The 26,331-nt window shown below is 31.0% G+C and overlaps 1 protein-coding gene across 1 annotated transcript in view; it reads left to right on the top strand.

Moving 5' to 3' along the window:
• Positions 1-991: 991 nt before the first annotated feature.
• The window catches only part of LOC118192395 (coiled-coil domain-containing protein 174), a 38,586-nt gene continuing 13,246 nt past the window's right edge, over positions 992-26,331 (top strand). The window contains exons 1-6 of the mRNA XM_035363349.1: positions 992-1,128; positions 1,215-1,322; positions 7,076-7,164; positions 10,444-10,505; positions 15,491-15,629; positions 22,744-22,850. Coding sequence (XP_035219240.1) covers positions 1,093-1,128; positions 1,215-1,322; positions 7,076-7,164; positions 10,444-10,505; positions 15,491-15,629; positions 22,744-22,850 — 541 coding nt within the window. The 5' untranslated portion in view covers positions 992-1,092. The remainder of the gene's footprint in view (positions 1,129-1,214; positions 1,323-7,075; positions 7,165-10,443; positions 10,506-15,490; positions 15,630-22,743; positions 22,851-26,331) is intronic.

Raw genomic sequence — 26,331 nt, 5'->3', positions numbered from 1 at the left:
GATTATTGGACTGTGTTACACTGTAACTATTCACAATCTGCCATTGGGGAAAAAAATACGTTGAACTTCCCAGATCATTGCATTAGACTTATTGCTTCTTAACTCCAAAAACTTTTGTAGTGAAATTGGCAATACTCTTTCTACCGCGAGAACATCTTTACTGGTGTGCCCCAGAAGTCAGAACTTTCCCCATATTTATATGATATTTACAATCATGGTACTTCAAAGACCTACAAATTCACCATATCTCTTTTCGCAGGTGCTATAGCAATTATGACCTAAGCTTCTACAGTTACAACGGTCCGGCTTTTTCTTCAACATTACCTCAACCTTCTTGAAAATCGACTCACTCTTTGGAGGACTGCACTTAATTCTGCAAAATAAAAAACAATAATTCTTCGTAAAGGACAAAAAAATTCACACCACCAACACTTCATCTATTTTACGAAGAAATTGACTGGATTGACGAAGTTAAATATCTAGGAGTCATTCTAGATTTTAAAAAAATGACTTTTCAAAAACAACTCAGAAACTGCGCAAAAAATTAATATCACACTTGCAACCATGCACCCACTTCTTGGCAGAAGAAGTCATATGGGCACTTCAAATAAACTCCTATTATATAAACAGACCAACAGCATGAATCTATGCTATTCCTGTCTGGGGCCACGCTGCAAAAACTCACCTCCAACATATCTAAGCTCTTCAAAACACTTAGAGAGATTATCAAAACTTGGTTCACTCCAAATTCATATATCCACCGTGGTCTCAAAGTGGACGGAATTCAAAAACTTTCCAGCAGTTCCTTCTATTTAGATCTCACTCCTCCTGGTAATATCATTAACTCTCTTAGAAGTTCTCCATTCACTAGTCTTCACCCGTTGCAGAGTAAAAAGAAGTACTGCTTTCTTTGAAACATTATATATTCTTAGTAGTAGCCCACACCACCTGGCAACACTGTACCGCTCATAATTTTTTATCCGCCAGTTTTCGGGCAGAAAGATTTGGCCTTTAAATGCGTGGAAAACATAAGTTAAAATTTTCCGAGTATCTATTTATTTTGTTGAATTCTTCATTCGTTGTTATTGGGATATGGATCTTGGAAATTCAAACCTTAATCCTTCGTCTGTGAGTATTTCTGAATGTAGTTTTGCATAGTAATAATCTTTTTTGACCATTTTCACGTTTGTCTAAATTCTTCATTTCTGGTTTAGATCATCGATTTGAAGGCAGAATTGCATAAAAGGTATGAATTGTTTAAGAAAGCTAAGCTGGCCCAAAGTACAGAGCCTGTAAAGCGTACTCCGCTAAAGAATGAAAAGGTAAAGCTCTCTCCAGTACGCGTGTTTTTATTAAAATATTTATATTTTAATATTATGAATATCTCTTGTGAAAGTAACTGAATCTTTAAAAATCAAGATTAATTGAATTATTGTTGTTCATTTTATGAAAGAAATCGTTAACTTTATGGTGAAATTTAATTTGGTAGAAATGTATAATTTAATTATGGCATTTGAAAAAGACTTCAAAAAGTCACTGGAAAAATTAGAAATATATGTCTTGTAGAACATTGTAAGGAACTACTCTGATATGAACACTCAAGTCGCCAAATATTTTTGGCGCGAAACTTTACGCTGCCATATTACTATCTAAATTTTTTGTCTACATTTCGAACTTGAAGCCTAAAATGTTTCCAAAAACACGGTTTTCGCACATGCAAAAACTACGTTTTGAACACACGATTTAAGCTAAAAATCCGAAACAAAAACAAAAAATTTAGATAGCAAAAACATAAAGTTTCTAACCAAAAATATTTGACAAGAATCCATGTACACAGCGACATGTTTTAACTTAAAAAAACATCTATGAATGGTACACTGTAGGCAACAAATGAATCTACGAACTACGCACACCTCGCTTTAATAAATTAACATAACAACAATAAATTTCAAAGAATACCATGTACACAGCGTTCTGTTTCAACTTTAAAAAACATCTACAAATTGCACAATCTACACTAAAAACAAATCAAGAAAATAAACTAAAATAAATTTCAGACAATTCAGAAAACAACAATAAAAACTGAAATTCATACAAAAAACAATGAATATAACATTCTACAAAATAAAAACAATAAAATGCACTTACCATAATGAAAGCTGTTTTAAAAGCAGAAATATCTTTCCCCCCTATCTTCTCAGATACAGAGCATACAAAGTCCAAAATACATTCGTTAATAAAATTTTGCTAGCCACACAATGTCTGTGAAGAAAACTTCCACGATTTTGCTATATCATATGCCTTCCTACGATTCAAAATTTCGAAAGTAACAATAAAAACTTCGATTGATCTTTACATTATGGTAACTTGGCGATTTTTTAGCGAAAATTTGGCGACCAACTCTCCTACAGCAACCCTCTATTTTTTTTTCCCCGCCGCCATTTTGTCTTCACGAAGTAAAGACATGTTTCTTTTCTTTTTATCTACTGAACACTTCTTCCAACAATCTACTAACCGAATTACACTTATGCTAGAAATTTTATCTAACAAAACTGCTTAATCATGACAAATATTCACTATAAAATTGGGAAAAAGTGCACAATACCATACTCCTTGCGCGTTTTTCAAAATAACACATACACATAAACCATGTACACGTCGACTTATTTTTACTTAAAAAAAATCCCAGAATTACACAAAAATGGCATTGCGCACACTCTTCACTATATCCATGTACACTGCTTTTTTCTCATAAATTAGAAAAATTTCACGAAAATACATGACAATTTTCTGAATCTTTAAACCCGGTAAAAAGAACATATATGAAATTACCTGATCGCGAAAAAGTATATACCCTTTCCAAATATGAACATTTCCACATATAATATAAATAAAATATCCAAAAACTTTTACCTCTAAATCATCTATTATATTATAAACGTCACCAACGAATTCATACCGCAAGCATTACAAATACTTAGTGTCAAATATTTAAATTATTTCCATGCACGTTTACTTCAACTAAAACGTATACCAAATTCCTACAAATATAAAATTCACAAAATAACTATCATTTAATTAAAATATCACTAAACCATGTACACATCGACTTATTTTTACTTAAAAAAAAATCCCAGAATTGCACAAAAATGGCATTGCACACACTCTTCACCATATCCATGTATACTCCTTTTTTCTCATAAATTAGAAAAATTTCACGAAAATGCATGACAATTTTCTGAATCTTTAAACCCGTTAAAAAGAACATATATGAAATTATCTAATAACGAAAAAGTATATACCCTTTCCAAATATGAACATTTCCACGTATAAAATAAATAAAACATCCAAAAACTTTTACCTCTAAATTATCTATTATATTATAAACGTCACCAACGAATTCATACCGCAAACATTACAAATAATTAGTGTCAAATATTTAAATTATTTCCATGCACGTTTACTTCAACTAAAACGTATACCAAATTCCTACAAACATAAAATTCACAAAATAACTATCATTTAATTAAAATATAATTAAATTCAAAAACACTACTTAAAATATAAATAAGCACATACATTAAATTAATAAAAATTAGCTTACAATCCTAATTACTTTAAACTAAATCATTGCTGATAACAATTTTTCCAATAATACCAAATTACTTTACTTCCACCTTACATTTAGAACAATACATAAAAATAATATCCTCAAATAATTAAAAATACTAACTTACCTAATCTTCTTCAGAATCTTGATTACGTGTCCGATAAACTTTTCTTATTTCTGTTTCAGGATCTTTAAAATCATACTTATAGTTCACAGCAAGGTACCAGGTAAAATAAATAACTTAATAAAACATCTTTACTTCTGTCTCGCACAACCTTAAAGAAACACTTATTACTACCCCTTTCAATCCCACTAAATACCCATTTCAAATTCACTTTAGTTAGGGCCATGGGATCCAAAAATTAACGAACACTGTTTCACACAACACAGAATAAAGCCAAATGCAAAATTTCCAGATTTTTTCCCTATTTCCCCCCTTTTCCAATTAAAGAACCGTAATTCGTCCATTAATATCACATGACATATCCCATGATCTCTCATTTCCCTCACACAAAATAATGCGTAATCGGAACTGAGTACTGCTCATATTATTACCAAAGTCCCAGGTAGTAAGTAACCTTTATCGCCTCCAAAATGTCGCCAAACTACCAGTTACCATATTCTAAAGATCAGCCAAAACTTCCTCCAACATTAACTTGCTACACGAAAACCAAGATCCAAACCTTAAAATTCCGCTGACACCCATATACTTTATTAGCAACAATTTTACTGCAACCCACACAAGTCTATTAGAAACACCATTTTTCGTCCGAGTTCTCATATCAGCTCCGCATTTCAGACACGTCAAACTCCGTTTTAAAAGTCCCGACTCCCACAGAAATTCCAAAAATACACTATGATCCCCATAAATACAATTGAGCCAAAAATAATATCGCCACATTTGGTGAAATTAGGGCGTTTATCAGAGTTTTACCCATTGTAATTATGTTACAGTTGTTCTAGAGCAGATTTGGTTTAGCATTTGTGTCCCTGTGTGATTCTTTTTGCCACATTCTCATATTACTCAAACGGAGTAGTACAGTCAAAAGTCGTTAATCCGGACTCGTCGGGACTTCGGTGATTCCGGATTATAGATCATCAGTTTAAATCGTGTAAGATGGCATGCAGAAATTCTAAAATTAAAAATATGAAACCGTAATTTATGAAATAAAGAACAATTATGATCTAAAGGGTATCAAAATTTACAAAAAAAAAAAGCTTAATATTTATTTGTTTACTTTATTAAACATTTCTTTCAATGTAAGTTGTTTTGTTTTATGTGATAATACTTTCTCTTTAATTCTATAAACAGACATAATTTTTTGTTCACTTACAAAGTTCCGCTGTTCAAATCCCGTTAATTGCTGTGCTGAGAATACCGACTAACTTGTCAATCGAAATTTTTTCGTTTTCACTAACTTCTCTGTCACATTCTTCATGTCGTTATCCATTTTTTGCAGCAATTCCACTTTTTGTTTGATGAACATCGAAACATACTTTCGTTTTGTATGATTCTTTGGGAGCTCCAGAATCAAAAATTCTATTTGACATAATCGAAAGTTCAAGTTTACTTTTTTAGTATTGCTCTTACAGTCTGCAAAAAATAATAAGCCGAATCCAATTCGAAAATTAAGGAACAACGCAATCATCAACATTAACTGAAATAGATAATTAAATAATTTTAGCTTACACCGTCCGTTATACATAAAACGCGCACGTGAAAACGTATTCTGCGCTTGCACACACGCAAATGCGGAGTCGTAAGAGGTCTTACTCGCACGCGTAAACGCCTATGCGCATGTGTCAACGCGGAGCATGCGCAGAAAGTTTTTAGCTTTGAGGTCCGGATTATAGATCATTCCAAATTATGGGTGTCCGAATTAACGACTTTTGACTGTAGTAATATTAAATATAATTAGTGATATTAAACATTAATTGAAAACTTTGGAAAATCTTTCTGTGTTCACTTACTTCAGACAGTTTCCCCAACCTTGCCATTCGTTAAAACCTTTAAAACCATATGTATCTAAAATGATCAATTTTTCAAACACTGTGTCTTACTGAGTACTTTCTCCTGTTTTAGTGAGGAGGAAATCCATTTGTTGCATAACAAATAAATTTTCATGTACTTTTAGTTCAAAATAAAAGTTGTATTATTTAAAATAATCTTATTTGAGAATATAAACTAATTCTGAAAAAATAATTTAAGAATGTATAATAGAAAATATGAGCAATTCATAACTTGGGCAGAATGAAATACAAGAAGACTCATTAACTTCTCATACTTTTAACAAAGCTTAATGATAACATTCTCCTTTCATGAAAAACTACTGAGTGTATGTTTTGTATACAAAGAAAGTACAGTCTGGTTGTATTTTTCAATTTATTGTATAGAGGTAATAAAAAAATTGACTAGTAGGGGTGACTGGCAGTGTATCTCAAAATTGGCAGCTAAATATAGTATATAATTATATACTAGGCTAATCTTTGGAATATCGTAACAGGTAGTTTAGCGACATTTTGGTAAGGCGATAAAGGTTACTAGCTAGGACTTTAGCAGTGTACATGGATAAAATCAAGAGTGTGCGCAATGCCATTTTTGTGCAATTCTGGAATGTTTTTTTAAGTGAAAATAGGTCGATGTGCACATGGATACCGTGTATGTGCAATTCTTAAAAGCACGGCAAGCAGTGGGCGATTCTGCACTTTCTCCCAATTTTGCACCTAATCTTCGTCATGATTAAGCACTTTTGTTCCATAAAAGTTCTAGCATAAACGTAATTCAGCTAGTAGATTGTTGAAAAAAATGTTGAGTTAAAAAAAAAAAAAAAGTGCCTTTACTTTGTGAAAACAAAATGGCATCCAAAAAGAAAACTAGCAGGTTGCCGTAGCAGGGTTGGTCGCCAAAAAATCGCCAAGTTTATTTAAACATTTTAAAATTTATGTCACATGTAGTTTCAATGGTGCATTAAATGTAAGCACCTAGTAGTTATTAAAAAGCCACTTTCATGTTGTTGCATCACAAGCAACAGCATCATGAGATATTTATGTTTACATGGTTGTGAAGAAGCAATGAGGAGGTTAATGGCAGAGCCTGCAGTGAAGTAGCTGAGAGTGAGACATAGCTGCCAAGTGTCATGCTAAGATGAAATTTCGGAGTAAGGTCTGAGGCTCTCAAGGTCGTAAGTTACCATTCTGGAAATGTGAAGTGTCATACTTTGGCCAATTTTACTGTCATTTATATATCACAAAACATTTACATCTATATATTTTGTGACTGTCTCCTAGTATTCATGTATCAAATATGAATATATCTATATATCATCTATATATAAAAGTTCATTATAGTAAACTGAAATATTTTTCAAGCTATTCATTCTTATATTAATAAGCTTAACTTTGATCACCAGTGTATATTCTGTAGTTAGTTCATTATATAAAATCTCTTTCGTCTACTTTGTTCAGAAAGTTTTGCATTCAAGTAAAGAGAAAAAAATTATTGAGACTGTGGAGCCTGTTGATACTGAAGAGAAACTTGCATTAGAAAAGTCTCGGTGAGTTTTTGAATTGCAAATCCCCCCTTTTTTTTCTGTATCTTTCTGTGATTTCTTTTTCCTTTTTTTTTAAAAAAAATATTTTTTATATTGTATAAAATAAGTGAGAATTTTTTCAAGAAAAACATATTTTAAACTTTCTTTGAAATGTAATTGATAATTAAAACAATGAAAAAAAAATACTATGATGGAAATTTTCAAATTTTTTCTTGCTAGTATTATATTAATTTTCAGTTTACCTTTTTCCATTCTATAGTATTCTGAAACTTTGGTAATTTGACATTCCACGAGTGCAAGTGGTTTACATTAAGTTACTAAAAAAGAAGAAATTTTAAAAAAGAAAGTCCTAAATTCTAAAAAATTGCAATCTGATACTTATTAGAGATCTTCTGTTAATTATTTAAAATGGTACTATTGTTAAAACTAAATCTTTACAGTTAAATAAATTTAATAAAGCTCAACTCAAAAAAGGTAATTATAATTTTGGAAGCGAGTTCCTTTATTTCTTTTCCAAATATGAAGTAATTTAAACAAGGAATATTAAAAAGTACATTACCATTTGAATAAAATTATATATGTGCATTAAGAGGCCCAAATATTAGAGGAAACACTTTTTTTTCCCCCATCAACCAGACTACCAGTGATATAACAAGCAAGAATTACTTTTATGAGACAAGCTCATCTTGAAAAGAAATAGTTATTACTGCAATTAATGTGAAAATGAATAAGACAAAAGTGCTTTGAGGGGCTCTGAATTTTCTAAAATGAATTGAACAAAAAAAAAAAAAAAAAAAAAGATGAAAAGGTGGCTACTACTACTGCTACTTTATGGTAACCTAAGTATTTGATTGGGTTAGAGTAGAGAGACGGGTACCCCTCCTATTATCACGAAGCTGTTTCATTTATGGTAGCCTGAGTAGTTGAATGTTATGGAAACCCTGTTATGACATAATTGGTTCCATGATTGCGGTAAATTTGTAAGGGCTTGTGGTGTACGTTCGTTAGGAAGTATATTGCTTGTTTTGTGGTTTAGACCATAAAATTTTCAAATGTGGTAACATTAATTTGAACTTTCTGTATGATTTTGAAAGAAAGGGGAAAAGAGCATTACTTGATTGGTGTGTAAATGAAGGTTTACTTAGTAGCAATTATTAGGTGTCCTGTTTGTTGGAAGGAAATGCGTATGGTTGAACATCAGAAATGCCTATGGTCGAACGTCGTTACGGAGCATATTTTTTACTCTTATTTTGTGAATTTATGTGGCAACGCCAGTATACAGATTCTAGTTCAGATAATTTTAGGAAGTTAAGGAATTTTATTTGACTGAAGATGTGTTAATTCGTAAATAAGGTAAGTCGATAGTTCCTTCGTGTAGTGCAAAGATTAATTTCCTTTTTTATGTTATTTCATTGTTTGATTTAAAATGTAGTTTATTGAGATTATGTATTTTTTTATTGGCTGCTCCTTTGACTTTTTAAGTGAATATAGTTCAATGTGTACATGGACAAAGTCAAGAGAGTGTGCAAAGTCTAGTTTGTGCAATTCGCTGATGTTTTTTGAAGTGAAAATAGGCCAATGTGTACATGGATACCAAGTTTGGGCAATTCTTTGTCATGTTATTTTGGCTTTGTGTAGCGGTGATTTTTGGCGCAAAAATCGGCACTACACAAGCTAAAATAGCAAGTCAAGAATTGCAAACTTAGTATTCATGTGTTGCCAAGTTTCTCCAATGGGTACCTGTAAATATACGTTTACCGGATGCCATTGTAATCAGTGTAAAACAAAAAATCACTGATACTTTGGGTCCCAGAAGCATAAAAATTAAATTCCTGTCTTTTGTGTAAGAATTGCTTAGCCCATTGAATCACATATCCTATTCCACGCATATGCCTCAGTTATTACACACACAATATGGCAAAAACTAAATAAATTTATGAACCCATCTAGATTAATGGGATTAACAAGTTAAAGATAGTGGTGAGAAATATTTTAGAGTTCACTTGGTCTCTTAATTCATGCACCTTTACCATTGGCACTGCTTTTTATTAATAGCAAAAAATATTCTGTTTCTTAAATTTTTTATCATTTATTATGCAGCTTGCAAAATTTTATCGAAAGAAAAATTATCATTTCCATGAGGCACTTGACGGACATTCAAGACTTTTGCTCCAATAGGCCAGCTGATTTCTTTAGGATAACATAAAATTCCTGTAAGAACATTGTTGATTCAGATAAATAGTTGATTAAAGTAGTAGCTTTTTTTATTATTATTATTATTTCTTCAGAAGCCTACTTCAGAAAACGACATTACTTATGTGCTGACCTGATATCAAAATTATTGTTGTTAAAGTCACTTCTCATACTTAATAAATTTTTTAATATTTGGATGTTGCATTACATTAAAATGTATTAAAGTAATCATGTATTAAATATTAAAGCATTTGTCATGTAAATGTATTAAATATTAAAGCATTTGTCATTTACATTAAAATGTATTAAAGTAATCAGATATTCTAATTTAATAATAATAGCTTTACAGCTATAATGGTTGTTGTAATTGAGCTATAATTGGCATTACAGATTGATAATCTTAATAATATTCATTCAGTTCATAAGGTAATTTTTAAACAATAATAATTGAATTTTTAATGTTTATCATTATTGAATGTTGATTTTAAACATTCAATTAATAATTGAATTATTTGCTAAAGTTAGAAAAAAAGCAGCAACAGTGAATATAAAATAATACACTGCAATACTACAGAACTTCGCAGAAGGTGCATAGGCCAAATTAATGCATGATTTCAATAAAATAGGGTAATTGTTAACACAGCTAAAAGTTTTGATTGAAGTGCTAAAGATGATATTCCTGGAATGTTTAATTTTACAGCTTGAAAATAGCATGTAGCCATCCCAGTCAATTGATCTTTTAGCTTGTGCATACATCCTACAAAATTACTTAAAAGTTCACAGCCCGTACTGAAAGAAATGGTATGAAAAATATTATGTAAAGTTTTGCTGATAAATTCCAGCAGTGTGTTTGTATAGTTTTTATTTTTACTATTCTTTCCAACTATAGAACTACAACACGAATAAAAATTTATTCTTTGTATTTGGTGAATTATTTCATTTTGAAAACTGTCAGATTTTTCTCTGCACTGTTTATATTGGAATTCCTCTTTGTATGGATTTAAGAAATTTAAAAGAATATACTGATGTATTTTGAATGTAGAAAATTTGGCCACTAATTATGATAGTCCTCCTTTTATTTCCTTTTAGATTAGCATTGGAAGCTAAAGCTAAATTGTATGAAAAAATTACTTCAAATAAAATTCTTATAGGTGAGAGTTTCTTAATTTTATTTTATTTTATTTTGCTCTTGTTATTGCTGTTGTGGTTTTTATTATTATTATCATTAATTAATAGTAAGTAGAACATTTTGAATTAAGTACGATTGTAACTACAAATTTTACCTAGTAAATTATCATATAAGTCCTTGGCCAGTTATTTTATGTTAATTCTGTATCTTTTCTCCCTAATGTGCATTTCCCTGCCAGAATGTAAATTTATAACTCATGCAATATTTAAATTAGGTAGAGAGTATTTAAAGGAAGGTTTTAGAGGGTAAAACTAGAAAGTGTTCTGCCAGCTTGAAGGCTACATTGCTAAATTTCATTCTTTCATAAGTAGTATTCTGTGGCATTAAGTTAATCTTGCCATCAGACCTTGTTCATGCTAACTTCAGTCAGCCCCAGCTTCTGTGTTAGTTATACTGTAAAAAATTATATGAATTATATGATATGAAAATATCGTGAGTTATAAATTTACATTCTGTAAAGTATATTATATTTAATTTTATTAATTTTAGTTCATCCATTATCTTTAATTTAAGCCAGAATTATTGGCTTCTGTAAGCACAAGTTAGTGCTTATTGTTAAACTTTAGTTGAGTTAATAAAAGGATCTTTTACACTCTTTCCCTGTCTCTGTAGTACTTATAAGATTTAGTGATAATTCACTAGAGTTCTGGTCTAATTTTATTTTACCTAAGATGGCCAAACTCTGTAAACTTAAGTGTATGGAGATTTTAAAGTGTAAAAAATTAAATTTATAATTTTCATTCTTTTGAAATTAAATTTTTTTAAAACCTAACTTGTACTCTATCCTTGTCTGAAAGCATTGTGTCAGAAACAAGAATGAGAATCTCTTAAATATATCTGAAAGTAATTTAAGAGCACTGTGTTTAGAATGAATAAAATGTAATATAAAATGCATATTTTATCAGATATAATGTATGAAAATTGTAGTAAAAGTACAAGCAAAGTTCCAAAGCTCATTTGAAAGTAGTTTAATTTCATCTTCATGTTACCTTAAAGTACACTCATGTGCAAAATTAAGAGAATTTGCAAATTATGTGTATTTTTCTGAAAAGTATTGAACCAAGGGTACTAATTATGCAAATATTCAGGGTCAAATATGTAACTTCTCTACTATGAGCTGTGATTGTGTAGAGAATATAAGCACATGAATGGTTTTTCGGCAATTTGTGTGTTTGTGCTCCTTCATGACACTTGCTGTGTTTCTCAGAAGAATTGGGCAACTTTAGTAAGGTATCAGGCCAAATGAGTAGCCATGAATGTATGGATGATGGAATGAGATGGAGAATTATCGGTAGATTGGAGGCAGGCCATTTACAAGCACAGGTGGCTACAGAACTCAGTGTAATGACCAATGCTTTCTGAAGTTCATTGAAACAGTTTTAGGACACTGGATCTATATTGAGAAGCTCTAAACTAGGTCGACCAAGATCCATAATGATGAATGAGGATCTTTCAGGACACTTTCAGTGCAGCAACACAGGACTGCTACACCTTCACAGCTCTTATGTAAGCTATATGCTGTCACTGTAACCCAAGTTTCATGGTCTACAGTTGCCTGAAGGCTTTATGAGATAAGACTGTATGCCAGAAGACCTGCTGTTTACGTCCTCTCACTTCAACACACAAAAGAATTTAGCATAGTGCCGACAACATGAGCCTTGGACTCAGACTTCAGTGGAGCATCGTGCTTTTTACAGATGAGTCTTTTACAGTGTACCTGGATCTGGAGAAAACCTGGAGCATAATACCATCCCTTCCTCATCAGCTAAAAGGATCATATGAAAGCTGTGAGAGGTGACCATACCCCATATTTGATTCATTCTCGGTGGATTTTGGGCATCCCTGCCCTAGGAGCTTTACTAATAATCATGCACTTATAAAATGACTTTTGAATAGTACATCTCTTTCCCTGTTATAAATGTCATCAGGGAAAGGAATCATGTGAAAAGTGACCCTACCTCATATTAGACTCATTTTCAGTTCGATATCGTAGTGTCAATTTTAGACACCTGTGTAGTATGAGCTCTACTAATAATCATGTGCACATAAAATAACTTTTGAATGGTACATCTCTTTCTCCGTTATATATGTATATTCATACCAAATTTCATCAAAATCTGTTTTAGCTTTTCAAAAATAAAACGTAATATTTAAATTCTCTCAATTTTATACACAAGTGTATGTTTCTTGTACATTATTAATCTACTGCATTTTTGACAATCAAAAGTTTTAGTTGTAAAAATATCATTATTCTATGGTACTAAGGTATTATCACAATCACCTTAGTAGAAGGCGTGAAATTTTCAGAATGTCTCATAATCTGGCAACCTTGCTCATAAGAATCTATCAAGCTACATCAACATATCCATATGCTTTCATTTTGTTATATTCCAAGTTTCAGTAGTTTTCATGAATAAGTCATAATATTTTTTTTTTTTTTTTCCTTTAATTCAATTTTAAAATACTTTTTGTGGAATTTGCTGGCAGTTGAAGAAATTGGTGAAAATTCTGCAGGAATAGAATATTTTGCCTCAAAATCGTTAAAGGTAACAAGATGAGATGAATTTGATAGATAGTCGTATTACAAACTCGCTGTTTACATATTTCATTAAGCTAATACATGAACAACAAAAGCCATTTTAAAATTGTTGGAGCATTAAAAATTCCATACAAGATTACTCAATGAATATAATTAGAAAATAATCAAACATCAATAATAAAATATATACTTTTATAAAGCAATCTTTCTATTTTTTTTTTCTCCTCATGTATGGTCATCTATTTTCTCTAAAATAAAATTTGAGAATTTTACAAATTTGGTATTGTAAATGCAGTTTTCATTCTCTTGCAAGCACGAATCTGTTTTTGCTTTTAAAAAAAATCAGAATTGCACAAACTCAGTCAAAAATTTCAATTCATAAAATTTAATCATTTAAGAGGTACAACTTCATTTAAGACAATCATTTAAGAGGTACAACTTCATTTAAGAGGTACAAATTTGAATTTTTTGCATTTTGTATTATTGGACAAAATGCGAACAAAATGCTGTATTTCTAATGAAATGCAATGTTTTCCTTTTTATCAGCCAGTAAACTTGACAGTCCTATTACACTTTCTTACTTGGTACAAAAACAAACTTTAGCCAAAAAAATGACAGATTTTTTAAGGTGGAAATCCACACTCATCTGCTGTGTGCATGTGCTTCATAAATACAGTCAAAAGTCTTTAATCCGGACTCGTCGGGACTTCGGCGATTCCGGATTATCGATTTTTCCGGATTATAGATCATCAGTTTAAATCTGGCAAGATGGCATGCAGAAATTATAAAATTAAAAATATGAAACCGTAATTTATAAAATAATGAGCAATTATGATCTAAAGGGTATCAAAATTTACAAAAAAAGAAGCTTAATATTTATTTGCTTACTTTATTAAACATTTCTTTTAACGCGCGCATGTGTACCTTACGCATAGCCGAAATTAGAAAATTGCAACCAGAAAACTATTTGATTTGTATTCGTGATATTTATAATGACGAGGAATTTGATTTAAATCATATCAATGACGGAGTACATCGAGATTAAATACTACATTTAGTAAGGAATTATAAGCTGAATAAAATAAAAACATATGCCCTGAAGATAACGATAGTGGTGACAGATCAACTTCCAGTTCATTGCGCGCCGCGATGTCCCCCCCCCCACACGCAGAGCAGCGTGAAGTTGATAAACAGATTTCGGAACGCTTAGATAAACAAAGGATATACCTTTATCCATTTTTTGTAGCAATTCGTTTTTTGTTTGATGGACATCGAATCATACTTTCGTTTCCTAGATCCTTTGGGAGCTCCAGCATCAGAAATTCTATTTGACATAATCGAAAGTTCAGGCTTACTTTTATAAAATTGCTCTTACAGTCTGCAAAAAATAATAAGCCGGATCCAATTCGAAGATTAAGGAACAACGCAAGATTAACTGAACATTAACTGAATCAACATTAATTAATCATCAACATTAACTGAAATAGATAATTAGATAATTTTAGCTTTTGCCGTCCATTATACATTAAACGCGCACGCGAAAACGTATTCTGCACTTGCGCAGACGCATATGCGCAGTCGTTAATGTCTTGCGCGGAAGCATAAAACGCCTATGAGCATGCGTCAACGCGGCGCATGCGCAGAAAGATTTTAGCTTTGAGGTCCGGATTATAGATCATTCTGGATTATGGGTGTCCGAATTAACGACTTTTGACTGTACTTTTTTAGGTTTCATACTTGATTGCTTCATAATTATTTTTCAGGGGGTAGCAGGTAATCAGAAGGAGCCAGAATTAATCAGTTTAGATTTAGGGGCACCTGGGAACAACACCAAGCACTTATATGATCTCATAAAGTCACTTATGATTGTTAACTAAGAAGTGAATTTAGTTGTACTAAAAGCTTAAATTTTCATCAAAATGCACTGTGATGATTTCAGAGTTTGAATTGATATATTTAACTGTGCTATTAAGTCATGCACTTTCTGCAAAAGCATAATGTTTGTAGTAATAACTGCTTATTGTTTTGATTGTACTGTTATTGCTATTACATGGTTTCATTTTAATCAATTAAAGTATTTATTAAAGATAATAATTATTCCTAAAAATTTTAAAAAGAAAAAGAAACAAGCTTATTTAAAACTTAAGTATCTGCATGAGACCTTTTACATAGTCACTACATGTGATTATTATCAGACTTACATTCTGGCAATTTGATGGCAGTGTCAAGTGTCTTCACTGGCAATGTCAAGTGATCTCACAACAAGTATTAAAATTAATTAATTTTACAGAATTTCTTTCTTACCTGTCAACATTTGCACTTTTGAACAGTTTGCCAAAAGTAATGTTGAAGTTACAAATATTTTGTATTCATGTCTTATTCATTAGTAACTGAAATTTTCATTACAGATGAGGAAGAAAGTGAGAGATACTTAGTTGATTTTCAGAGGAAGGTCTTGTATGACACACCAGTACCAGAAGTTGTTAAAGAAACAGTTGACTCTTGCAACTCTCCTAAAATAGAGGAAAATACTCAAAATAATACCAAGTTAGCATTAATGAAATAATTTTTATTTATGATTTATTTTTGTTAACACCTTTTTGTCTTTTTACATCAGAATTTAGTTATTGAAAATCATTTTATATAAAACTTGCATATTATTTAATACCACTTTTACATGCAATATATCTTAGAAATATTGGTTATAAATAATCATTCTATAATATTAAAAAATACAAATAAATTCCTCATTTTTTTTAGATATTTAATTTTATGTAACTAAACCATAGTCTCGGCAGAAAATTTTGCACCTTGAAAGTTTTATCTTAATAAAAAGTAAATCTTAAAAATAAATTCTGACTTCTGAATGCATGCCTGTCTTTCCCTTGAGCACGAAGCTTGAACAGAGGTTGAGACTTTTTAAAAAAGAAAACCCTTTGACCAACACATCAAGGACTTATTCTCCCATTCATCCAGGTGAATTTTTTTCAATCTCGAAGGTACTAGAAGTGATCACCCTGGCTGTACATGCCCAGTGCTAACAACTTTCTGCAAATAAAGACAGACATTTTAGAACAATATAAACAATTAGGAAAACAAAGCCAGAACTACATTGGCAGAAAAATCATGGTCAGAAAGTGTGGGACTCTTTTCTCCTTATTTCCATACCTGTAGATCTGTTAAATTTTCCTTTATTACTGTTTCTATCATTTTTCTGTTCTCATATGTAGTACTTTAACCATTTTGCCTTTTTTCATTCCTTTGCTGGAAGGAAAAAGTTGTTTCTATCAACCTTGAAATTTTATATTATACTGTATATTCAGGGCTTAAATTCAGCAAGAGTTCAGCTATGCTGTTTGTTAGTTTTAGAGAATTGTAATTTCAGCTAGAGTCCCCAAAAGGTCCAATATTTTATTTCAGTATTTAACTCTATTTTCATTATTTTAATAATTTGTGAAATTTTTATCTCAAAATTAAGTTTATGAGCTAATTAAGGTTTGCTCTCAAACAAGAGGGACCTGGTTTGATTGTGCCTGAAACTGATAGAGTTATGTTTAAGATCTCTGTCAATATAAGGTTTTTTGCCTCATTTTAAGTTTTATGCTGGTATGTTTCTCTTTAAATTTTTGTTTATCTCTTTATATTTTGTTGAGTTTTTAGTTATGAATTATTAATTTATTTCTGTTCATCTTTCCTGATGCCTTTCACTGGGCCCCTTCAGTTTTAACTTTAGAAATTAAGCCATGGCTTAGACTAGCTTAAACTAGTTAAATTGAACAATAGCATATTGGTAATGAAATTGCAGGCGCTGTGTTTCTATCTAAGAATTGTGTTAATATCAGAGTAGGTTAAATCATTTAACTAAACAAAGCATGGAAAGGTTACCAGTATAGCTGTGTCTAATTTTTATCTGAAAGCACTTGTTCGGGCCAAACTATTGGCATTAATAGCAGTTATGAAAAACTAAGATTTCAGATAGGAAATGTTGACCAAGAGTCTAAATTACTTATATTTTTTTTTTTTTTTTTTTTTTTTTTTTTTACTTTTTTATGTATGAATGTTAATTATGCTGATTTTCATAAATTATGGAGCAAACGGGAGAACTGTTACAATTTGAGTAGAGTAGTACCTTGGTATATATTCTGTTTGGATGCAGAAGTTTCTGTTGGTACACAATATTTGTTTAGACTATAACTCTTAGTTGATTACCAAATAAATATCAGACACATTGGAGCATGCTGAAAAATTGCTTTTTATCTGGATAGCAGAAAAACATTTATTTATAGTACCATGCAGAGTTTCATTTATGTACAGCATATATTTTTCTCCCTGTGTTTATATTTTAGTATTAAACAGTGTTATAATAATGACAGTAGGACTTTTTTTTTTTATAGAAATGGATTGATTCTTTTCCAATTATTTCTTATTGAAAAAGTTTGTTTGGTTCAAGGATAAACCAAGGATGTAGAATGCATTAATGATGTATACCATGATGCCATTGTATATAATAAATTAGAATGAAATTTCTGTACTTTCTGATTATCTGCTCCTCTGTCTCAGTGTTGTGAACTGGTGACAAACATTTGTTTTTCTATCTTTGTGGCTCAACCATATTGTTTTGTTCATAAATAATAAAAGTATTTTATAAGAAATAAAAATAATTAATTTGATGAGGGGGGAAATCTATTTGGTAGATAAAAAAAATGCTAATCAGCAAAATGATGGTTAAATGTGAAGTGCGTAAACTCAAGCTTATCCAAACATATATGTAATAAATATGTGCATATTTGGGTTGGTTGTTGTCATGTATATACTAAAAAGTCGTTAATCCGGACCTCAAAGCTACAAATTTTCTGTGCATGCGTCAACGCGATGCGTGTGCGCATGCGCACCTTTACGCTTGTGCACGCGCATAATACGTTTACGCATGCGCATTTAATGTATGACGGACGGTATAAGCTAAGCTATAATTATCTATTTCACTTAATGTTGCAGATTGAATTGTTCCTTAATTTTCAAATTGGATCCGGCTTATTATTTTTTGCAGACTGTTAGAGCAATTTTATTAAAGTAACAAAAAGTAGAATTGCTGCAAAAAATGGATAAAGGCTCCTTTGTTTCTCTAACCATTTCAAAATATGTTTATCAATTTCACACTGCTCTGCGCAGGGGGAGGGACATCGCGGCACGCAATGAACTGGAAGTTGATCTGTCATCACTATCCTTATCTTCAGGGGAGATGTTTTTATTTTATTCGGCTTATAATTCCTTACTAAATGTAGTATTTCATTTTGATGTACTCCATCTTTGATATGATTAAAATCAAATTACTCGTTCATTATAAATATCATGGATACACATCAAATAGTTTTCTGGTTGCAATTTTCTAATTTCGACTATGCATAATGTATACTTACACATGCGCACATTGAAAGGAATGTTTAATAAAGTAAGCAAATAAATATTAAGCTTTTTTTTGTAAATTTTGATACTCTTTAGAACATAATTGCTCTTTATTTCATAAATTATGTTTTCATATTTTTAATTTTATAATTTCTGCATGCCAGCCTACCAGATTTAAACTGATGATCGATAATCCGGAATCGCCGAACTCCCGACGAGTCCGGATTAAAGACTTTTGACTGTATTACATGTTTATTTTTAAAGATTTGTATCAAATATTTATTTACTACTAAAAATTGCCAACATCATGCTTCTTTTAAATATCACACATGTAACTGAATAGAATTTATATATATAATAATAATTATTATAATTCTCATATACTATAGTACTTATTTTTAAAGATCCCATTATTTAAATGGTGCCAAGATTATCACCAAGTTTATGTTTGTTTCTCACATACAGTTTGTGGCTGCCATATTTCTGCAATCACTTTTAGTATGGCATCAAATGTATTTTCTTGTCCCATGGAATTCTGTCACATGGATTCTATAGTGGGGGGCATAAGATACCAATGAGCCATGCTTTGTTGCTTTTTTTTCTGTCCGTAGCAAAGCCCCACAGTCTTTCATTCTTTTCTATATGAATAGCCATCGTTGGATAAGTATAATACAGTCAAAAGTCGTTAATTCTGACACCCATAATCCGGATCTCAAAGCTACAAACTTTCTGCGCATGCTTTTACCGCTGCGAATAAGCGTGTGCACATGCGCGTAATACGTTTACACTTGCGCATTGAATGTATAACGGACGGTATAAGCTAAGCCAAAATTATCTAATTCAGTTAATGTTGCAGATTGTGTTGTTCCTGAATCTTCGAATTGGATCCGGCTTATTATTTTTAGCAGACTGTTAGAGCAATTTTATAAAAGTAAGCTTGAACTTTCGATTATGTCAAATAGAATTTCTGATATAAATTTACTAATATGTAAAGGATTTACAAAGAACATTTAGAAAACGTAAAGATTACGTTTAGAAGTCCATTAAACAAAAAGTGGAGTTGCTGCAAAAAATGGATAAAGGCATATCCTTCATTTCTCAAACCATTCCGAAATCTGTTTATCAATTTCACGCTGCTCTGCGGTCCGGGGGGGGGGAACGCCGAAACGCCGCAGTGCGCAATGAATTGGAAGTTAATCTGTCAGCACTATCCTTATCTTCAGGACAGATGTTTTTATTGTATTTCGCTTATAATTCCTTACTAAATGTAGTATTTCATCTCGATGTACTCCGTCTTTGATATGATATAATAAAATTCCTCATCATTATAATTCACTTTCGAAAAGAAGAAAGTGCTACAGAGGTTATTTAAAACGAAAAAATTTCGATTGATAAATTAGTCGGTATTCTCAACACAACAATTATAGGACTTTAACAGCGGAACTTTGTAACTGAAGAAGAAATTATGTCTGTTTATAGAATTAAAGAGAAAGTATTATCACATAAAACGAAGCAACTTAAACAATTTACATTGAAAGAAATGTTTAATAAAGTAAACAAATAAATAATAAGCTCTTTTTTTTTCGTAAATTTAGTAAACAAATAAATATTAAGCTCTTTTTTTTTTTTTTTTTTTTTTTTTTTGTAAATTTTGATACCCTTTAGATCATAATTGTTCTTTATTTCATAAATTATGGTTTCATATTTTTAATTTTATAATTTCTGCATGCCGTCTTACCAGATTTAAACTGATGATCTATAATCCGGAAAAATCGATAATCCAGAATTGCAGAAGTCCCGACGAGTCCGGATTAACGACTTTTGACTGTAATTGTAACCTGATTTATTCTCACACCAATAGTGTCAAAAAATCATCAGTCCCTCTTGTATGTGATCCATGATTTTTTGCCATGAATGTGGTTGCCTCTTTATTCAAAACCTATGAAAGAAATCATTCACTAGTTCTTTTAACATATAGCCCACCAAATAGAAGAAGCCTGTTGGCATTGTTTTTCCACTAGACAGACTTTTGTCTATTTCCATACTGTTTTAGAGCAACCTGTTCATTTATGTGGTTGTTGGCATTGTTCTTCCACTGGACAGACTTTTGTCTATTTCCATACTTTTTTAGAGTGACCTGTTCATTTATGTGGTTGTTGATTTAATTTGTTTTATGAAAGCATATCCCTTTTATTAAACTGTTCCAGTCAGTGGTTGTATTTTTGCTAAGACTTCACACACCACTTAATAAAATCAGTTCCTCTGCCCTATAGTAAATAAATCACAGCACTACTGCAAATGGTACACTGAACCAATTTCCAGAGCTTATATTTTTCTTCTAATTACAACTTTTTGCAGTGCACCTCAGTGCTTTCATTGACACATATATTTATATATTTAGAGATTAATAATGAAAAAATGTGTAATTAATGCTATATAAAATGCTGCAAAATTAATGTGAATAAAATAGCATTTGAATATTAATCTGGTCTGAGCTAGCCAACTACCTATATAAAGAAAGCAAAATTCATACTTGTTTAGCATTAAGCTTTGGCTTTACAACTGACTCTGCAACATAAATATTTTCTGCCTCTTGTATTGACTGGCAGTAAGCTACAAAATTAGTTATGCATTGGCTATTGATTTGTCTGTTCCTCCCCCCCCCCATAATGCTTTGCTTCTTTTTAGTATTTTAAAATTTAGTTTGAAGCTGTGGTTCTTACAACTGAATTTCTTCATTAAGTACCGTGCACCATTTTATAATAACTTCTTACTAGTAGTCGTAAAATTTTACTTCTTTGAACTTCCAAATAACAACATACATGTAAAAATCTTTACTTTTTAAAAAATAAGGAATTAATTTTAATATTTTTATTCCCTATAAATTGTTATTAATAGAAACTTCTTATCGTTTCAAAAATGAGAATGCTTATAGTCTTATATGTAATTACCTATTGTATCCATATATTTCTGAATACTAATTTTAATATGTATGTGTCAAAGATATAATTTCTTACAAATCGCAGTTTATATCTCGATGATTTTTTTTTTTTTTTTTTTTTTTTTTTTTTTTTTTTTTAAGTTACCTTAATACTTTCTTTTTATTTTGACCTTTATACTAATTATGTAATTAATTGTTTTTAACTTTAAAAAAGGATTAAATTGTATCCTGAAAATTAATCAGTTTTTTTCCAAGTTTTAACAAATCGTCCAAGTATAATTAAGAAATGCAACTCCAGCTTTTGGCTGTTCCTTGAAAAAAAAGACAAAAAGGATTATCAAGCTTATTAAATTGTTTTGTTTATGTTTTTATTTGCATTGTATCTCAGATTAATTTCATAGTTTTTTTGTAATGTTGTTCTCTTTTTTTCATGTTAGGTAGCTAACATCATTAGTTTGGTTAAAATTCAAACTTAATTATTTTATTTACACTAATTTTATGGTACTTTGCATGATTATAATAATTTTTAAATTAGCATTCTACAGTTTTCCCCCCTCTAAATATTTATATATTAATATACGCTCATTTCATGTTTATTTTCTCATGTTCAAGAGAAAGATTAAATGCTTGTTTCTTCAAAGAATGTTATAGAATCTCCTTCAATTTTTGATAAATTATAAATTTTTAACTTTTCTTTTTTAAGAAAATGTATTAAAATGGGTCCTACTCGGAGGGTTTTTTTTTTTTTTTTTTTTTTTTTTTGTGATGCATTAACTATTAATCGTTGTGAACTGTTAACATTTTTATGGAAAAAGAAAATAAGATGGCATGTATTGCCTACTCACAATGCTTGTAATGAGCAAACTCATGGTTAGGACTGCTGGGCAATGGTGTACAAATTATGTTGGTGACTTAGTGATAATCTTGGATCTGTTTAAAAAACACTAGCTATATCAATAAAGAAGTGCCATAGAAGTCTCTTTACAAGGTATTGGCCTACTAACTTATGTTAATCCATGCAGGCATTATTTCCTCATAGGGGGGGGAAGTGTCCTATGGCTTCTGTGTAAAGGTGAATACAGTGATGCAGGACGTCATTCTTGTGTTTGGTACTGTTAATTTTTCCCCAGTGAAGCATGTGCACGTTCATACATCCAAGTGATACGTTATCACTCAAACCATTATCACTTTAAATATTACTTTATTAGAAATGTATACCTTACTCTTATTAAATCTTATAAGTAATATTGTTATTATGTCTTTATTAATTGTTAAAATGTTATTATATAAGTATTCAGAATTTGTAATTCGTTTCAGGGAACATACACAGAACTCAGTCCATAGTTTTGAAAAATCAAATGGAAAAAAGTCTGAATTACCTGATGCTGATCAACCTGTGCATTACCAGAATGTTCGTTATAATGGTAACAAATTTAATTATTGTGTGATTGTGTTAAAATCAATGTGTTTTATTTAATAATTTGTTGTTTAATAAGTAATAATTGTGTCTTTATATCCATAATGCATCTTCTTATATGCCTACAACATGTTATTAATAATAACTAAATGTACTTTTCTGTAATATCATCTGCTTTTTGGAAAGTTCAGTATTTTATACCTGTTTTTAAGTATGAAACAATTTTGCATTAGCAGTTAATATATTCTTAACAACTCATACCAAAACAAAACTGGCCAAACTAATATTTTGATGATTAGAACCATCAACAAACAGTAATTACTTCCTTGTATGAAGTAAAAAGGAAGTATTGTAATCGCGAAAAGCTTCAGGCAGCATATTTCAACGAAAATATCCACTTTCGAATGCAATTTAACGATGTTTTTGCATGATATCTGTGCGTAAGGACATAATAAATGACTCTTTTCCTCAAAAAAAAAAAACTAAAAAACTGCTTTAAAATGAAATCTGAAGAGAATTTTTCGTGCCGGCTGTACGAACATATCTCGCATAACTCAAAAACAAGTAGCCTCAGAACGTTGAAATTTTGTATATAAGACTACTATAACATGTAGATGTGCACCTCGTATTTTGGTTTCAATCGGCCGTGCCAAACGTATATAAATATATTTATAAATATATCCACTCTGTTACCCGGCTCAGTGATCTCAGTTTCTTTACTCTTATATGTTTGTAAATTGTACATTTTTTGCTTTAAAAATGATTGAATTATGTTGTTTTTATCTTCCGGTTAAGGATTTTATGCCTTTAGTAAATCTGTGTGCAACATTTTTAGAATTATCAGCAATTTTAAAGTTGTTTAATTGCTGATAAGCCTGTTTTTAATGGCGGCCATTTATGTTTACATTTGAAACAGGAGACTAGTGGATTTGTTGCCAATCTAGAGAAACTTAGCTTCGCAACAACAAAGATAACGCATTCATTTATTATTGCCAATTAAACCATGCTTAATTCTTTCTGGAATTTTTTCGAGGAAATAAGTGTTTGAGATTTACTTCGTAATTTTTAATATAGATATTTTGAGTTTTTATGTATTTTTGCCTTCTCGCGAAGTGAGAACTGAATTAATTGAATGAGAAATACTCAATCGTCTGTGAAAAACTGTTTCTTTTTTGTTTTGTTTGCTTAATTTTATACATAGTTCTAGCTTTATTATAGTATTTGAATAGAACATGTGGCAACAATTAGATAATTCTTTAAATGATATAAATTTTATGCATTCAGAGTTATAATATGAACGAAATATAATACTGTTGAGTAAACCTAGCGCCAGAGTATCGCTATGGTAAAAAAAAGTGAATTTTAAAGAATGCATTTATTCTATTGTGGTTTATGCGCTGTCGGCGAAGTACGTTTAATTCAATCTAATAAGTTTAAATAAAATGCAAGAAAAATTGCGTATAATTTAATATTCCGTACAAGGAAATCATGTGGTGTACACATCAGATTTTTTTTTAGTTAGCATAATGGTTCACAAAACTATGACAAGTAATTCTTTTAAAACAACTTAAAATAATGCTGTTAGATAATATATTCAAAAAATAAAAAATGTCCTGAACTCACCAAGTCAAATAATTTCAGAATATTCACAAGCAATGAGCTTATATAGACTATAGCAGTCACCAGCAAAAATGTAATGTGTGAAATATTAAAACAGTAAACTAATTCAGTGAAATACTAAAAATATAATAATGAAAATTAAATTCTAGCCCACAGTACATGCATATAGTTACGTTATATATATTAAAGATTTTTCACTGATTGATATTTCAGGAAATTTTAGAGCACTGCAAAACTTTGTAATACATTATCTGCTGCTTATTAAACTCATTGGTTAGTAAAATCTGCTACTTATTGCGTTCAAATTTACGGAAACCAAAACAAATATCTGCTAATCAATAGAAAATTGTCTGTTTGTTAAACTCATTGCTGCCACTTCTAAAACTCAGATCAGCAAAAGTCTGATTCTTCAGTTCTGTAATATCCTAATTGCACCTATCAGAACTTTTTGTAGGTCATCTGTTTAACTTGTTGTGAATTGTGGCTTATTTATCATCCATGTATGAAGTACTTCGATGAAATAGGTGTGACACTGTTTTTAGATCTCTTTTATTCTCACTGTACCTTTAGAGGCAGAATTTTCTTATCTGCAAAGTTAACATAAGTAATTCTCAAGAGGCCTTGTAAATGAGTGAATATTCCTTCTCAAATAGCAGTTGATAGATAGTGGAAGGGCAGAACTTATAATTGGCTTCACTAATCTACTTAAGAAATTAATCATGTATGGATTTGTATAAGAAAATAAATAATGAAAAGGATCCAGTTGATTCATCCCTCTGCAACCAGAAGGTTAGCAAGCAGGTAATACACTGGAAAAGTGCTTGATCACTAAGTCTCTTTAAAACTTCATTCAGATTGCTTCCTCAACATGCGATAAACATCTATCTAGAGAACATCACAAAATGTGTACAGATCCAATAAATGAACTAACTATATTTGACATTCCTAGTGCCCATTTAATCAGAGTTTGAAAGAGTCAGCTTCCATTTTATTAGATTTCGAATGAGTCAATTTGCTTTTTCAAAGTGACCATGCTTAGCACTCTAAACTCTTCAGACTACTTGAAGATTTTACCCTTTCTTTTATCTGAAGAATAATTTACCTTGAATTTATAAATCTCACAGTTGACATGACCTGTACATTTATTTATTTACCAACAAAAAATGGTGGCTTTTTTAATCTCATATTGCAAATAAAGATAAGGATACTTTAATTCGAGGGCCTTACAAAATATTAGAATCAGTGAAAGTCTTTTTATGAAGCACAAAAATGAAGTAGGTCAAATTCTCCTGCAACAGTGTTATTTGGTGGATTATGCAGAGAGACTGACTATGCTTTATTCTAAGAATAGCACATAGAAGTGCGACTCACCATTCCACATGAATGATTGATACAACTTTGGCATGATCTCCACAAGCTTTTATAGTTCAATGGTAGCCAACTGTCATAGTGGACAAGATAGTAAATGTCAAAAATAACCTTTAGGATAAAATTATACTGCTTTTTTTAAGAGGATTTTTGCATTAATAGTAAAAGAAAAAAGCATTAGAACAAATAAGGAACAAAACAGATTATTTCGGCGACATAATGTGCAAGGACTAATTCATATTTCTGATATACTAGTGGTTCTGGAGGCCCCAGAAAGATCACTTATTGGTCGGCCTGTGGGGCTGGCAGGTCATAGAGTTGAGGGCTCTAGTAGCCTGAGGTAGTGTCCCAGGTACACTGGGTAATGTCTCTCTGTGACGGTCAGACTGAACGACTGGCAGGTAGCAAATCACAGACAATGATCAGTGTTGCAAAAGTGATGCGTCCATCTCTCCAAGGTGCAAGGGCAGGGGTTGAACCCCTGTGCCTGGGACTGGGAG

The sequence above is a fragment of the Stegodyphus dumicola genome, chromosome 1 (assembly GCF_044657685.1).
Source record: "Stegodyphus dumicola isolate Sdum_Otavi_A_Nest chromosome 1, ASM4465768v1".
Classification (NCBI taxonomy): Eukaryota; Metazoa; Arthropoda; class Arachnida; order Araneae; family Eresidae; genus Stegodyphus; species Stegodyphus dumicola.
The sequence above is the reverse complement of the archived record's forward strand: the minus strand, read 5'-3'. Positions and strand labels throughout refer to the sequence as shown.